Source organism: Plectropomus leopardus, chromosome 5 (assembly GCF_026936395.1).
Source record: "Plectropomus leopardus strain MGB_pleo_1.0 chromosome 5, ASM2693639v1, whole genome shotgun sequence".
In the NCBI taxonomy this organism is placed as follows: Eukaryota; Metazoa; Chordata; class Actinopteri; order Perciformes; family Serranidae; genus Plectropomus; species Plectropomus leopardus.
Window position 1 is genome coordinate 6,284,532 of NC_142180.1, and position 17,655 is coordinate 6,302,186.

Sequence of the window (17,655 nt, forward strand, 5' to 3'; positions counted from 1 at the left end):
CAGCACCCAGTGCTCCTATTGTAAATTACCAATATACAATAACAGGATTACATATATAACAACTTAATAAAAAATAATATAATACAGTAGTGTAACAATTTCAGTATTAAGAATAATTCCCCATTAAGCCTAGTGTGTTTCATTTTTCTAAACGGCTTACCCTGTGACCTCATTCAGGTTCCTCCCTTTGCCATCAATGGAAAATCAGCTCATCTGAAACATGATAAAAACAAATGGAGTCAACAGAATCACAAAGCTTAAAACACTCACTCTCAAATTACTTTTCCGTTAACAGTAATGTTTTTACATTATTCATTAGTCTCAAATATGCACTCTTAATCCATATCAATACTAATATATCACAAAATAGCAGTCTGCTATCAAGCACAATATTGTCTTTAACAAAGCTGAGCTATACTATAAATCACACAAGACTTTCTCCCCTTTGACTACCCAATCTTAGATGAATCTACTCAAGAGCTGGATATTTTAAATTAACAGGCTGTTAGCGGCTAAGGAAATGTGTTCAGTACAGTACAGTCCACTCACGTTATCTTACTCCATTAGCATGTCCGTTATTGCTTCGTAAATCTATTAATTTGGCAGCAGATAATCTAACATCATGCTTTAATGGACATGCTAATTTAGCTAAAATATGCTGATAATATGAAAAACAATTCTTTAGACTTCTTATCCTGTTAAAGCCCATCACAAATCGTCTTCCTGCTGTAACTCCATTGCGCCACTAGCAATTAATGCTACTTCCGGGAATTATTGAGGCTCTCCATGATCCGCCATCTTTGAAAAAAAAAACGGTCCATTGGAGTGAATAGAGATAACACGACTCTCTCTTAAAGGGCTCTGGTTAGTACCCATGAGTACTTGTTGTGTCTGAAGTTGGGGAATGCGATTGGTTAGAGTTAACGTAAGAATGTCAGGATAAGCCAATCAGAGGCTGAGCAATGCATAGTAGGGCGGGTCATGCATAACAAAAACAAAGAAGTGCTTTGAAGATTTTAAGTTATGCCACTGGAGTCGTTTAGACAACTTTCATTGGGTAAAATAACGTCAAAGGTAAGAATATACATGGTTTTGCAAAAATGTATGTTTTTCAGATGAATTTAGACAAATATTAAGAATAGTTACTTAAAATCGTGCAACAACACCATCCAAAGGGCGCCACCTGACAATAGTGGCTAATCAAACATTAGCCTGACATTTCCTTTAACAGTGTTCGCAATGTGAAGAAGCTAATGTTAAATTTCATGACAGTCATAAATTACTCATGCTTTATCGACACTAGGCTAATTAAATATATGCCCTCGGGTTTTGAGTGAATTTTTGCCAAAGAAATACATTTTTCCCATTTCAAATTAGGCTAATGCTAACGTTAGCTATAGTTAAAAAAAAAAAAAAAGAATGTTAATAACCGTTAGTTACCATATTCCCAGTTCAGTTAGGTTATAATGTTAAGTTAAAAAAAATGCTGTAACTTGAAACTACTGCTCAACTAGTAGGCATTAGTGGCTGTGAACAAGGGAAGCAACTAAAAGCATTTTTTTAACGGTCAGTTCCTTTTATGTGTGCGTTTTTGATATGTCCACCAGGGACAATATCAGGGCTGACTTTAAAATACCAGATGTTTGACATAACTAACAGTATTCACTCAAGCGAAATTGTCTCAGAAGGCTATGTAGTGAATGTAAAATTGTTTATTGTTTTGAATGAATTATAGTAGTTTTTTAATAATCACAATTGTGTTTTGGTTTCATTGGCAACAAACGGTTTGTCCTCGTGCTTGTGCGGATGTTATTATTTTTCCCCCCTCTCCCTCTGATTGGCTAGTACTCGTTGCCATCCGTAGTTAGGATGTGTGATTGGTTAGGGTCAGCGTAAGAATGTCAGGGTAAGCCAATCAGAGGCAGAGTAATGCAAAGTAGGGCGGGTCATGTCAAGAAAAAAATAATAGTGCCAAGAACAGTTTAACTTCAAATCATTTCAACTACTTTTATCGGTTGGAACAACGTCAAAGGTAAGAATATACAAAACTTTGCAAAATCAATGTTTTTTGTGAATAATTTAGGTAAGAAGTATAAGATTAGAAAGATGAGATAGTTGAACAGCGTTAATCAAAGGGCGACACCCAACGGCAATGACTTTGGTGAGGTTATTTTATATAGCAAACGTTAATCTAACATTAGCACCAAGTTACTTTGTCCAAACGTTAATCTAACATTAGCATAAAGTTACTTTGTTGTAAAGCTAGTTAAATTTCATGACATCATGACTTTTTTATTTTCAGAGGCAACTAAATTACTTACGTTTTATCAGCACTAGGCAAAAGAAAAATATTATCTCCAGTGTTTAGTGAATGTTAACCAGAGAGATATCATTTTCCGATGCTAAAGTGATGCTAATGGTAACGTTAGCTACAGTTCAGAGAATGAACGTTAAATACCATTAGCTATTGTTAGCTAGTTCATTTAGTTTATTTGGTTAAATTAAAAAAATACCATGACTTCGAAACTCCTGCTCAGCCGTTAGCAAAAAGCCGTGGGTGAGTAGGTAATAGACCTTTTCAAACATGACAACATAAACATCCTAAATGGGTCTAAGTGTATTTCCAGGTGGAATGTTTGTTTATGCAGTAGCTCACTGGAAGTAAACAGGGACCAAAGCCGTTGCCACAGCAACAGAATAGCTATGAAAAGGTCTACAGCCATAGCAGAGCCGTTTAATTAGTTTAATTGCATTGTGTTTTTACGAAAATCATAACTCTTCTTAGCATTGGGATAAAAAAAAAAACCGCGAAAATCTGAGTTAAAGGAGAGAAGAAAAAAGATTTTTAAACTGCATTGCAAGTTGTGGTCTTCTTTTTTTATTTACTTATTTATTTTTACTCATATATGTGTGTGTGTGTGTGTGTGTGTGTGTGTGTGTGTGTACTGTACTACCCAAGAAGACAATACACACATTATTTTGCCTGAAGTTATTGTTATAGATGAATCTAACTGAAAACAAGATGTTTTAATTTTGGTGCATGTTGTAAAAAAAAATGATCAAATAGTTGCATATGGTGTTTTGTTGTTGTTGTTGTTGTTGTTGTTGTTGTTGTTGTTGTTGTTGTTGTTTAAGTTGATGATGACCTCCATGACTGCTATGTAATGATACTTGACAGGAATGTGTACTTTGCTTTGTGTGTCTGGTATGTTATGTCTGCCAATTACAATTTGTTTTTTGAGTGTTATCCTTATGTCACTGTTGAAATGTGGTCAGAAACCTGGATCTTTTAGGCAACTGATTATGTTCAGATCATTGCTAAATCTGATACCCTCATATGTTTACAGTCAGCAGTTGTTTAGCTGTTGTTATCAGAGGTCTCCAAAAATCAGCCAGCTCTTGGTTTTAGCACTCACTAGTTGATAGACATTAAAATGTGTTAGACAGATGGTTTTCCTCGAAAAGTAAAATGCAAGGGATGAGAGATTTTCCTAGATGTACGGTGGCCAGTGTGTGCTGTGTGCAATGTGTGACCACTGGGTGGAATCACAAACAAATACACTGTACAGACAGGTGAGCTTTTTCCCAGGTCAGTTTGCCCAGTGTTGAGTGAAACAGTTCATCCAGAATGAATCAATCAGGTTTACCTCACAGACCTAAATGTTCATTATGAGATTTATTTATTTAAGACAGTCTCTGGATCCTTGCAAATCTGAGTTTTAACAGGCAGTTAAATGTGTACAAGACTGAAATGTATATTAGAAATTTGTATCAATCTTGGCTTTGTATGGCTGCATGAATCAGAGCTTGAATGGACTGGTGAGTGTGGCTTTTCCATGCCTGAGCTGTCCAACCCTTAAACTACTTTGGTAGAGTGAGTTTTAATGTGTGGGTGCTAGCTCAGTGTGTAAACAAAGTGCTAACTTATGTATGTATTTAGGTAATCCTTCTGTATCTCTATATGCTCTAATACACTTGTGTGTGTACCACCTGATGTCAGCCAGCATCATTGCTGCTCAGGGGCATGTTCAGTCGGAACATTTTGCACCATTTCGCTATGATTTCAGGATTGAATGACATGTATACAGTGTATAGAAATAATTGTCTAGTAGACCTGTACTTATTATACTTAGAAGTTTTGGTTATATTTCACACTTGCTATTGAAACATGTTTCTCTTGCCAAAAAGCCCTTTAAACTGAACTGAATTAAACACAGCCAAATTAAGAGGCAGTGCTCCTGCGTAACACAAAATGGTGTTCAACTTACCACCGATTTTTTTTTAAATAAAGGTTTTGCAATGTTTTGACAGGTTTGAACACAGCCCAGTTCTAGGCTGACCTGAAAGTTAAAAAAAAAGGATATGCAAATTATCCATTGGATTTTGTATTATTGCAGGAAATAAGATCACAAGTTTATGAAAATCTATATGGCCAATGTTATCCTGGCTGGTCATCACAAATAAATGAATGTGGTAAACCCTTGAGTTTCTGATTAGTTGTCTCTTGAGACCTATGAAATAACCTGATCTATCTGTCTTTATCTCATCTACAGTCACAAAATCCCTGTCAGGACATATCTTGGACTGACCACTGAGTCTTTGTCTTTCTGGGAGACCTCAGTCGAGTCCTAGAGGAAGGCGACATGGCCATAAACGCAGAGTTCCACTGCTCATTACAGGAGCTGCGCACTCTTATGGGGCTGAGAGGAGCAGAGTCTGTGGCAAAGATCGAGCAAAGCTATGGAGACATCAAAGGATTGTGTGCTAGATTGAGAACGTCACCTGTGAAAGGTAAATATGTTGTGAAACTCTGAGTCTTTGTTCAGTTTGCATTTGTCACTGACAGTGTCTTTCTAAAACAACAGGGCTTACTGCCAGCACAAGATATGCAAATGTAAAACTAAGTTTAAGTTCAACCACAGGCAGTCTGATGCTCCAGTGTACGTAGTTTGGTGTTTTCAGTCAGATTCACTTAGGTATGTAATGAAGCAATAAGAAAGGGTGTGTCAGGAGATTAAACAGATCATAAAACATTAATGACACAGTGTGATGTCACAATCTGATTTTGTAATATCATTTACAACAGTTTTCAAGCCTATCACAAAAGATCTGTCAGTTACCACATGTATCAGTTTCTATTTTGTTGTTAAGAAAGCATTTCTTTAAATCTGGTTTAAAGTAGCATTTTTTTCTGAATGACACTCTGTATAATGTTTATGTTCCAATTTTCCAAGTTAGGAGATGGAAACATTCTACATGAATCCTATATCATTTTAAAAACATTTACCAAAGTATGGCCCAATGGATTTGGGATCTTTGGAAACTTGCATTCCCCCTCGAACAGCGTTTTTTAAAGTATGGGGTGCACCTCCCCTAAGGGCCGCCAGAGCGCTTCAGAGGAGGCACGAGGTCAGACAAAATACACCTGGAAAAAAACAAAAATAATGGGTGGAGGAGGCCCTATTCAGCTGAACTGTAATTTGGAGTTGAAACAAAAGATAATTGAAGTGTCACTTCCGTGCTTTTGGTTGTCTGTGGAGACAGAGTTCCCCCACCTCTCCAAAAGGCTGTGATAGCTCTCATCTCCTTTACCTCAACGTACCTGTGCATGTGCAGGTTTTCTGCATAGACCTTAATTGAATGCAAGCACCGAGGGGGCTGAATTCTGAAACCCGGTATTAAGTGGATCCTGGTGCCGCGTTGTTAAAGAGTATTGATTGGCTCCGACATTAACGTTTCTGCTATTAGTATTGGGGATTTTAAGAAAACACGTCTTGTTTATTTAGGTTACATAAACTTTATCTTTACAGATTTTATCTCACCAACTCCATTTCTAATTTGCAACAATTTGATGATCCATTTTTGCACTTCGGTCCAGAGGAGAGTCTGAGCCTGCGACCCACTGCATGTCCGAGGGGCGGGGTCAGCTCTGCCACACACACACACACACACACACACACACGCACACACACACACACACACACACACACACACACACACACACACACACACACACACAGGGGCTCTGCTCATTGACACAGTCCTTTCATCCTCATTAGTTTTTCATTTTAAAAATTTAGCTATGAAAACTGAGTGTCCCAGTTTTAGAGAAATTTCACTTACTGTATGTTCATTTGAAGCCAACTGGCGAATTGGTCACCTTTTAACAGGCATGCAGGGTATTAGATTCTGATCCACCTCCAAGCTGGTGTTAAGATGTAATATTTATCATTGATGGGACAGACTGCAGCCTGTGACTTCAGGTGAGAGCGCATAAGAGACGACATTTTTGAAAAAGAGAACTGGTATGTGTGGCTTTAATATGTGCATAAAAACAATTTCACCTCTTTCTCCATGATACACCTCTGAGCAAACAGATTTCCTCATAAGGAGAAATGGGGGCGGGTCAGTATGCTGACTGCAGACAGTAGGCAGTTTTGAATGATTCTGACATTATACACACAGAGGTAAGAACAAAATCAGCTGGTGCACATCTGTCACAAATACAACGGAAGTTTTGCAGGCACATTTATTTTCTGCACACAGTGATAATGTTTCTACTAGTGCTGGGCCGTTAACGGCGTTAACGTGCTGCGTTAACGCGGGATTCTTATCGCGCGATAATTTCCTTATCGCGCGATAAACTATTCACTAAGTTGGGTCTATACAGTGAGCAAGGCACCAATTTCATTTTGTTGTTTAAGCGCGGATGTATACCTACCTTCCGCCTTGTTCACGCGGAGGGGGCGTGAACAAGGCGGAAGCTGGTCTGCCTGAGTGACTGGAGTGATTAGGCTCAAGCCGGCCTCACAACAGAGTTTTTTAAACATTTCTGGACTGATATTCAGGGTCTGATTCACGATGCCTTTAAAGAATGCTTAGATAAGTCTAGTCTGTCACCTACTATGAAACAAGGCGTTATCACGGTTATACCAAAACCGAACAGAGACAAACTGTCTTTGGATAATTGGAGGCCTATTACACTCCTCTGTGTAGACTACAAGCTTTTAGCTCACGTCTATGCTAATAGACTCAAAACAGGACTTACTAAGATAATTGACGAAACACAATCCGCATTTATTAAAGGGAGGCATATTCATAACCATACCCGACTAATCTTAGATATGCTTGACTATAACTCACTGATCCCAGACGATAGCCTCATTTTATTTTTAGACTTCTTCAAAGCCTTTGATACGATAGAACACCCCTTTCTATTTAAAACCTTAGAAGTATTTGGTTTTGGCTCAACCTTCTGTAATGTTATTCGTATGCTTTATAATGATATAAACAGTTGTGTATCTCTCAGCCATGGCTTCACAGCAAGGTTCCCAGTCAAAAGAGGTATTCGGCAGGGGTGCCCAATCAGCCCCCTGTTATTTATTTTAGCTGCAGAGCTGATGGCAATATATCTTAAAAATTCCCCTGAAATTAAAGGTATAGAAATACTAGGGAAAGAATTCATAATAAGCCAGTTTGCGGATGACACGGCACTTTTCTTAAGAAATAATATTATGGTCTCAAAAGTGATTGATAAAATAGGTTTTTTCTCGAAAGCTTCCGGTTTGACTTTAAATCTTCAAAAATGTGAACTCCTGGCTGTTCATGGCAGCAATCTAAATAGCATAGCCAATATCCCAATTAAAAACGAGGTCAAATACCTTGGCCTAGTAATTACTAAAAATGTGCATGATAGAAGATTTGAATATCAATCCCAGAGTGAAAGCAATTACAAAAGGTGTTAAATCATTGGCTTTACGGGACTTATCTATACTGGGTAGGATCCTCCTGTCCAAAACAGAGGGTCTTTCAAGACTTATTACGCTTGCCATTCCTGCACACTTCTCCAAAAATGATTAAATATGCTAACTCTGTTATATTCAAGTTTATATGGAAGAACAAGACTCATTATCTCCGTAAATCACAACTGGTTAGAGACTATACTAATGGGGACTTGAAAGCCATGGAATTTGAATCTGTAATTGCATCCTTTAGAATCAAATGGTTGAAAGATTGTATGTCTCAATCCCATTCTATATGGTACCACATTCCTAACCAAATTTTTAATAAGGTTGGAGGAATTGATTTCTTGCTGAAATGTGACTTTGATGTGTCAAAAATTCCTGTAAAACTATCAAATTTCCACAAACAAGCACTACAGTTGGAAGATGATGTTTACCTAATTTTCACCACACAACTCTTGCTGGAATAACAGGGCCATTACCATTAACAAAAAATCCATATTTAAATCTGATTGGTTTTAATAGTGGGTTAATGTTTGTATGTGATCTACTGAAATCAAGCGGACACCTATACTCCTATGAGGGACTTCACCCACAAAATATAATATTGTTATTCCAAGAAGAGAATATGAAAAAATTTGCAAAGCAATTCCTACTCCTTTAATTCAACTGATACACAATAGTATGCAATTTTCTTCAGTTACACCCTTTCTGCCCACTCTAAAGATTGGAAATGTCAATTTTGTTGGATGGAAAATGTAACAGTAAATTGATAAGTCTGATTTTTAAACAAACAATTTTGGTGACTTTAATTCATCCTCAATTCAAGACAATATAGAGATCTCCTTAAAGAGACAGGCCCTCTCCTTCTATATATCTTCCCCTGTTGCTCCCAAAGTAAAGGAAACTCACTTTAAAATAGTATCAAGGATATACCCTGCCGGTGATTTTCTGCACAGAAGATTTAAAATTGCTGTTGATCCATGTGTCTTTTGCTCTTCTGAGGCTGAAACTATTGTTCATCTATTTTTTGAATGTCCCTGTGTCACTATGTTCTGGTCCGAAGTCCATAATTGGTTATCCTTGAAAATAGACAACATACCCCCATTTACTTACAACGATATGATTTATTTTATGGATAATCTGGACGTGAACATTTCTGACATTGTTAATCTTGTGATTATTATGGGTAAATATCATATTCATACTTGTAAATGGAATGGAAGCCTTCCCTCTCTCACAGTGTTCTTATGTAACTTTGCCAATTACTTTAAGTCTCTAAAAGTGATGAAAAGAAAGACTCATAAGACTGACAAAATATATACATTTATCTCTCGATCCTTGCTCTTCTAATACCTAATACCTTGCTCCTTTGTGTCTCTTTTTGTTTATTTTACTTTTGCCTTTGTTCTTTTTATTCTTATCTGATTTTCAATATGACTCCTCCTTTGTTTTCATGATTATATTTGGTTGCTAATTTCCACCATTGATTGATTATTTCCTAGCCAAGTTTTGTATAACTATCCCTATATTGTTATGTAAATTTCTAAATAAAGGCAAAAAAAAAAAAAAGTTTAGGCCCAAGCCGTTCCACAAAGCTTTTGACTGTTAATGGTCTTTTTCATGACCTCTAATGTAGGCCCACAGTTCAGTTAGGGTCATGTTATCAGAGGCTGCGCCCTCTGCTGTTCATTCCAGTTAGCAGGAAAAAGCTTTTTCCACATGGAGACAGAACCTGTGTTCCTAAATGTCTGTGTTTAACAAAATAAAAAAAAGTTAAACACCAAAGTAAATCTTATGGAACATTATTTTTCTTTACCAAATATTATAGTAGAACAGCTTTCTCAAGCATTTTGTGATGCATTTTCATCATTTAGATAGATAGATATTATTTTGAATGTCTTTGGCAAAATTCAAATCTATAATTTTAATCTAGATTAATCTAGATTAACTACAGGATTGCAGTGAGATTAATCTAGATTAAAAAAATTCATCTATGCCCAGCACTAGTTTCTACGCACATATTAGTAAATGAGGCCCATTGTTCCGACCAAACTAGGCGAGTGAGCAAAACAAGGAGGAGAAAAATGTAAATCCGCCTCTTGCAGAGAGCGAGGGATTTACGCACAATTTTAAAACAGTGATATGAAAATCGCACAGTGATGAGATTCACGCACAATGATGAGGCATGCTGTGCAGTGAGGACTTTGGAGAGAAATGTGTGTTCAACTGACTGTAATGTGTTGAAAAATGACTTGACAGAGTAAAATTTCACAAATAAGCCGTACAATGCATAAATTAGTTGAACCCATAGTCAATTTTTTTTAATTTAGGTATTATTGAGTCTGTTTTCAGTGTAGTTATTAGACTGTAGAAGATGAATATGGGCTCACGCTTACACAGTTTGAAATTACACTGAAATTACCCTGAATTTGAAAACAAACATCCATGTGGTTGGACAAACTATACAAGTTTGTAATGTTGGAGCCACCAGAGGATGTTTGGGATTAAGAAGGGGTTCAGTTTAATATGATATGTTTGACCCAAATTCATCCTGCAAGTGCAAACCTAATTTTTATGACTTTATGTTTGTTAATGAACACAAATATTCAATCACTCATGACTTACAAATGTTGTTCTTAAGAGTTAAAATATATGAATAGTTTAGGATTAAGCATTAACTTGAATCAGTGGATGTTTAGATGTTACTTATAAACTCAGGTTATGGTGTACACGAGGGTCAGAGGAGGACTGGTCTCTGATGTTGTCTCTGTGTCTCCTGTTGCAGGTTTAAACGGAAGCTCAGAGGACATTGCCAGGAGAAAAAAAGAGTTCGGACAGAACCTCATCCCTCCTAAAAAGCCCAAAACCTTCATACAATTAGTATGGGAAGCCCTGCAGGATGTCACGCTCATCGTCCTGCAGGTGGCAGCCATTGTTTCCCTTGGCCTGTCTTTCTACCGACCCCCCGATGGCAACAGACAGCGTGAGTTTGTCACAGTCACTCAAATGAAAGCTTTAGCTTTTTTCTTCTGATACGTATATCACCACAACTTTGATTATCATGAACCTGTGTAGGCATCTTGCTGCTTGTTTAGAGGGGCATTATGTTGAGACGTTAGCACAGTTGTCAGAATATGTTCACCCAGACGTTTTCAGAAGTTTTTCGGCCAAGGACCCCTTAGGGAGAGGGACCCCTTACTAGTATGAAATTGCATTGAATAACAGGGTATTTCCTGGCGCTGAAAAGGGTGGTGGTAGGTGCCACAGAAAAAATCTTTTCCATAACATTTTAAATTCATGCCAGTTTACCACAATTTTAGATACTTTAAGCTAATCGGTTAGGTTTATAAAACTCAAAAAGATGGCAAAGTTTTCTTTCTTCTTTTCAATAAGTATATCTTTTTATTTAAAAGTGTAATTCTAAAAAATATATATACTAACTTACAGTTAGTGCTAAAGATGTGAACTATCCCTTTAAAACAGCATTTTTTTTAAGTAAAAGTAAAAATAGTTCACATAATAAAATAAAAGGAATTTAGACATCACCGAAATGTGGCCCCATTATAGGGTAGTTGCTTTAAAGTTATTTTAACACAGTTCACAGCCAGAGGCAGAACATTTCAGCCTCCTGTTCTTCATTCTTTCTCGTTGTGTCTGAGCCAGGTGAATTTTTCGAGCCATTGTAGGTCAAAATCACTGGCTCTGTGTTAGATCTGAGAAGATTAATAAAAAGTGTTGTTAAAATCATGTAAAAGTCGGCTTTCCGTTAATACACACCTAACGACACTGCAGCTGAATCTATTCCTCGCCTGGTCTCCTCCTCGTCTCTCCCTGCTCTCTGCTGCTCCTCTTCAACAACAGCCCCTTCCGCTTATTGAGGTTGAGCAGCAGTTACTTTCAGACCTGATAAATTTGCCGAATCTCATCAGTAATATGAATTATTACATTTTACCTGCCTAGAATGATTAAATCTCACCGTTTCACCTGTCCACATCACTTGCCTGGCAAACTCGCTTTGCAACATTAAAGTAATGACTGTTTTTTATGAGCCATACCTGCAAAACTGAGAACAATTACACTGATGGGACATAATGTTAATTTAGGCAGCCACTTTAAGAACAGTAGCAGTGTGCCACGTCCTCCAAAAGACTTGTTCTGGGGAACCTGAATCCTCCTGCAGAGGAGGGTCAGAGGTCACGTCCTGTCAGGCTGCACTGTGTGAGTGTGATGAAGCCAGGGAACACATTCAGAAAACGTAACACTCCTGTCTATTTTGTCTCTGTTCAGACTGTGGCACAGTGGCTGGTGGCGTGGAGGAGGAGGGTGAGGGGGAGACTGGATGGATTGAAGGCGCTGCCATCCTTCTTTCGGTGATCTGCGTAGTAATCGTTACTGCTTTCAATGACTGGAGCAAAGAGAAGCAGTTCCGTGGGCTCCAGAGCCGCATTGAGCAGGAACAGAAGTTCACCGTAGTCCGAAGTGGGCAGGTGACCCAGATCAAAGTCTCAGAGATCGTCGTTGGAGACATCGCACAAGTCAAATATGGTGAGAAAATCAAAAGCATGCACTTTCTTGAAAAGAGCTTAGCTTTGGCTGAAAGTGATGGGGTTGGATATCAAACCTTTGTACTCACGGAAATGTGTCCAACGCACAGACACTCAAAAGTTGTCATTCACTGAAACTGAACTGACTTCCAATCTCCTCTGCAACTCTGGCATCTTTTGTTCAATGAAAACGAGTTTTTAGTAGACATGTATATATTTATTTCTTTATTTTCTTCATGTATTTCTCAAATTTCTCTATATTTATTTCTTTTGTAACTATCAAAAGTTAAGTTCTGGTCCCAGAGTGGTGGAATGAACTCCATACATAAATAGAGATGCACCGATCTGACTTTTTCAGTATCGATACCGATACCTGGCCTTTGCATATGAGTCGATACCCGATACTGATCCAATACCATTGTTGAATTAATAAACTGTATACCCCACCATGTGGAAGACACGAAAGGCATCAGGCTTGACTTAAACATTTTTTCCTAACTTTGTAAAACATAAACAAATCAACACATACATATAAATGTCCTGAATTGTTACTTATTCATTTGTTATTAAAATAAGAACGATTGTGCACTAGCAGCAACTTGGAACAATTACAGAAAACCAAAACAGGTCATGGAATTTCCCAGTCTTTTTTTCAGGGCTAGAAAAAATATGGATTTAGAAAAAGTTATAGAATTGTGTTGTGTGTCATGACATTGTTACAATACTCTTCCATGCGTCACCTTTCATAGCATCAAATTTATTTTCTGTGGCTGGCGACGTGTGATATTTTGTTAACGATCTGGTACGTTTCTTTATTATCTCCCTGCCCTGCTGAATCACTCACAGGCAGTTAGGACAGCTCTATAGGAAATTATTTAAGTTTTAATGTAGTAAGTTAAGACATGGTGTTAGATCCTTAAGTTAAACCTATGAAAAAATAGCAGCAAAAACAAGTGTTTTTGTTCAGTATGCATGACTATTTTGGTACAAATATTTACCCACCTGCGTGGCAGATTTCCAGGGTTTACGCGCCAAACTGAAAATCTTCCTGCATTTGTGTGCAGCCAGATGAAGGCCAAAAGGTGTGTTAATTTGAAAAGAAAAAAAAAAGATTTTAAAGTGAAAGTTCAAGTTTTGATCTTGAATTATAAAAACATTTTCAGTATAAAAATAAGTGTAGAAAAAGGTTCATTTCAATTTAAATGTAATGCTTATATAATTCTGATATTCTTTCTAATAAATATTATTTTTAATTCTGTATATGCATATATTGGTGTTCCAGGTGACCTCGTCCCTGCTGATGGCATCCTGATCCAGGCCAACGATCTGAAGATCGATGAGAGCTCTCTGACCGGAGAGTCAGATCATGTCAAGAAGAGCGTTGACAAAGACCCCATGTTGCTATCAGGTGCATTAACTGTCCTCCATTCATGTCAAATTACAGCCAAGTTCAACGTGAGCGAAGCGGTCACAGTCAGCTCTTAGCAGGCAGTTTGTGCTGCTGATTTTCAAATCTTAAATCTGACGATTTCTCTGATTTTACACACCTACAGACAGAAAACCCCTTTCTACACAGAAATAGTACAACTTTGAACCAAAAACACTAAATGAAAATATTTGATGTTGTAACTCAATGTGAAACAAGGCTATTGGCTAGACTTTTGTTTCTGTGAAACAAAAGTCTATTTCATGGTCATTATTTTAGGGAGAGTTCCCAAAAAAATGGTAATTGTTGATTTAAAAATTCATAATTTTTAAATCAACAATTTAAAAAGGACAGATACCGCCACAAGTACAATGTGTGATTCTTTGGGAAACACTGGCTAACAAATGTAGTGTTAAAGATAAGAGGGACATGGAGGGTAATGGAAAACAACATGGAAGCTCCACAATGCAACATACAGACACTGTAAAAGTTTAAAAGTTTTAATAATACCCCTCTCCCACCATAATAAAAAACAGGTTTTCTTTTTTCACACTGGTCTTTCTATGTGCTTGCAGTAAATCTGTCAACAGCTCCTGTTATAGTAAAATCTCTCTCTCTCTCTCTCTCTCTCTCTCTCTCTCTCTCTCTCAGGTACCCATGTAATGGAAGGCTCTGGCAAGATGGTGGTTACTGCTGTAGGTCTGAACTCTCAGACTGGAATCATCTTCTCACTGCTTGGTGCTTGTGAGGAAGATGATGCTGAGGAGGAAGAGAAGAAAGGTAAGGAATTTGTTTCCTTTCAAAAGGAACACAATGCTGCTTGCCTGGTTTAATCAAAGTTGACATTGGTAGACTACACTGAGATATCCCCCTTGAAGTTGAACAGAGTTTATTTTTCGCTCCAACAAATGCGTGTCTGTTGTTCTAAAGGTCATAAAACTTCTGAAGGTCAGTCCACATCAACCGCATTTTTTAAAGTGGTAGTTTTTTTTATCACTCGCCTGTCTCAAAGGGCAGTTACACTTCTATATTAAAATAAGACGAGAAGCCTTTATGGATGCACAGAGGGAATTTTGGTTGCTGTAGCACCACTTTTCACCTGTCTATTACTAAATACTCAGCAATTATTTGATGACTGGCTTTAAATTGGGAATGTTTATAGACCCTTGACAATAAAACTAACTTGACTTGAAGTATCAGCAGAAGCACTTTGGATGTTTTGTGTCCAAACACCTGAAGGGTTTCACTGAGCTTATGTGTCCTCTGTAGGCGACAACAAGGATGGAGCCACGGTGGAGATGGAACCGATCACCAGTGATGGAGAAGCAGAGAAGAAGAAAAACCCACCAAAGAAGGAGAAGTCAGTCCTCCAAGGGAAGCTGACCAAACTGACTTTACAGATCGGCAAAGCAGGTACAAACAGAGAATCAGATAAATGATGAGTGTGAATGTCAAAGTCGGTGCATTTACATGCAAATGAATAACCTGTTTATAAGGCTCATCGCGGTTATGGTTATATTTGGGATTTAGTTTTGATGCGAGCACAGAGAAATCAGGTTATTCATATTCCCCATATACATGATAAATGCTAGTCTCCCAGTTGCTGCTGACTGCATTTTATGTGCAATTTTGTAACAGTTAATCTGCCATCCTGTTAGTGCTGCACTTAAAATAAACTTAGCACTGGCTTTAAATGAATCCACATTCACTTTAATGGGCTTAGTACTATTAAATACCAGCAAAGTGTTGCGGACCTGGCTCCTTCACCTGATCACCAACAATGGGAGACGAGAGCGGCAGGAAATTTTAAACAGGTCTTCCACTTCGACTGGTGTCTGCCTGGCACTTTCACTGCCACTGCGCAAACAGAAGGGAGCAGTGGATGAAGATCTGCAGCCATAGCTGGTGAGAGAGAGAGTTGTCATGATGCAGTTCACTAATTCTGAGTGGATAAAAAATTTCTGCTTGAACAGGGCTTCTTCTATTAGCTCTGAGACACAGTTGAGCTGTTAATAAGACTGGAGGAATCAGTATAAGCACCAGTTCCATTACCAGTGAGAGTTGCTATAGTGTTGTACAAACTGGGCAGCTGTGAAGAGTAGTTGATAACAAGTCTGGGGATCACAGAAGTAACAGTCAAGAAACTTGAATATATGTTTTTGTCACGGTGTGGTTAAGTAAGTGAGCAACTTCATAAAACTCCCAAGCCAGGAGGAAGCCATCCAAATAGCTGAGCACTTCCACAACCAGGGCAGCCATAACTGGCTGGTAAAATATGCAAGTGGCTGCTTGATTTGCCTCACTTACTAGCCACAAAAACAATGGTAATCTGTTAAATGGCTTGTTATATTTTGTAATACACCAGTCAAAGTGGCAGGTTGACAAAAAAGTTAATTTTCATCCTTGTCCACAACTGATGGACTGGGCTGACGGAAGTCACATAAGGTATGCTATACACTATATTCAAACTCTTTCATTACAGAAACACTCAGCTCTAACAGCTGACATTGCTGTTACCATGTAACCATTTTAAAAGCTGCCCCTGCAAAAAAGTCAACATAGTCAGCAGCCCTCAATAAACAGGATAAAATATACACATGCCAAAGTATGTCGCTGCACCCTGAAGAAGGCGCAAGCTGATAAGCATTGGTGTATTTTTAATGTTTCTGGCCCTATGAATTTAACAAATTTATATGCTTTTCAAACCATCCAAAGTGCCTGTTTTGTGGTCATAAGGTCCTCCTTTTTTTGAAGTATTCCCTTCCATGAGCACTTGTGTTTTTAGGGATGCCAGAAGCACTCTTACTGCCTCTCTTTATCTTGATTTTTTTTGGAGTACTCCACCTTGCAGATTCGGGTTTCCCATAAACAGGATAAAGTCTTATCCTGGTTTCTGTAAACAGGATATAGTGTTTATATGCTCAAAGAACATAAACAAGATGCTCCAATAACCTGTTAATAAGCGGATTATTCATGTGCATTTAAAAGCACTGCGTGATGTAGACCTCATCTGAGGGTTAAACACTGTACATTATCAGGTTTACAGCTGCTTCTCTTTCTTTGTCTGTCTTTAGGTTTATTCATGTCAGCTCTCACTGTCATCATCCTCATCACTCGCTTCCTGATTGACACCTTCTTGATTCAGGGGGTCCCTTTTTCCAAAGAGTGTCTGCCCATCTACATGCAGTTCTTGGTCAAGTTCCTCATTATTGGTGTGACTGTGTTGGTGGTGGCTGTGCCTGAAGGTCTCCCTCTGGCTGTCACCATCGCCCTGGCCTATTCGGTCAAGGTCTGTATGTATATAAAGCATTACACAGCCCATTTCTATGTACATATACACTCTATCTACAGCTGGCCAGCCAGAACGCAATCTCAGTGGGTGTACAGTTTTTACAGAATTGTTTAGGCCCATTTCCCCCTGCAGATAGTCCTGGATCAAACACTTTTCATTTTGTAAATGTTTTTAGTGAATTAAAAAAAAAAAGTGCCCAGACTCAGCTAATTCTGCTTTCCTCTTTTTACAGAAAATGATGAAGGACAACAACCTGGTACGCCACCTGGATGCTTGCGAGACGATGGGCAACGCAACGGCCATCTGTTCAGACAAGACCGGCACACTCACCATGAACCGCATGACGGTGGTGCAGGCCTACATTGCAGAACACTACTACAAAAAGTTGCCACAACCAGACCAGATTCCTGCCACAGTTCTGGACCTGCTTGTCATTGGCATCGGGGTCAACTGCGCCTATACCAGCAAGGTTATGGTGAGTAGTAAAGATAGCCGTCCGTTCAGGAGGCTCTGTGAATTAAGCCTGAGACAGCAGGTTGGGTTGGAGAGCTGCTGTAGCAGCTCAGGACTCATGTGATCACTGCCTCCTGGATTCACTGCACAGATCAGAGCACATACAAACATGATACAGCATTGTTTAAAAATTGG

At 38.4% G+C, this 17,655-nt stretch overlaps 1 protein-coding gene across 1 annotated transcript in view; it reads left to right on the forward strand.

Annotated features, from left to right (window-relative positions):
• The first annotated feature begins 705 nt into the window (after positions 1 to 705).
• Positions 706 to 17,655, forward strand: part of LOC121962888 (plasma membrane calcium-transporting ATPase 1-like) — a 28,339-nt gene continuing 11,389 nt past the window's right edge. The window contains exons 1-9 of the mRNA XM_088077428.1: positions 706 to 1,074; positions 4,554 to 4,791; positions 10,531 to 10,728; positions 12,033 to 12,290; positions 13,572 to 13,697; positions 14,367 to 14,495; positions 14,985 to 15,128; positions 16,790 to 17,004; positions 17,240 to 17,482. Coding sequence (XP_087933554.1) covers positions 4,644 to 4,791; positions 10,531 to 10,728; positions 12,033 to 12,290; positions 13,572 to 13,697; positions 14,367 to 14,495; positions 14,985 to 15,128; positions 16,790 to 17,004; positions 17,240 to 17,482 — 1,461 coding nt within the window. The 5' untranslated portion in view covers positions 706 to 1,074; positions 4,554 to 4,643. The remainder of the gene's footprint in view (positions 1,075 to 4,553; positions 4,792 to 10,530; positions 10,729 to 12,032; positions 12,291 to 13,571; positions 13,698 to 14,366; positions 14,496 to 14,984; positions 15,129 to 16,789; positions 17,005 to 17,239; positions 17,483 to 17,655) is intronic.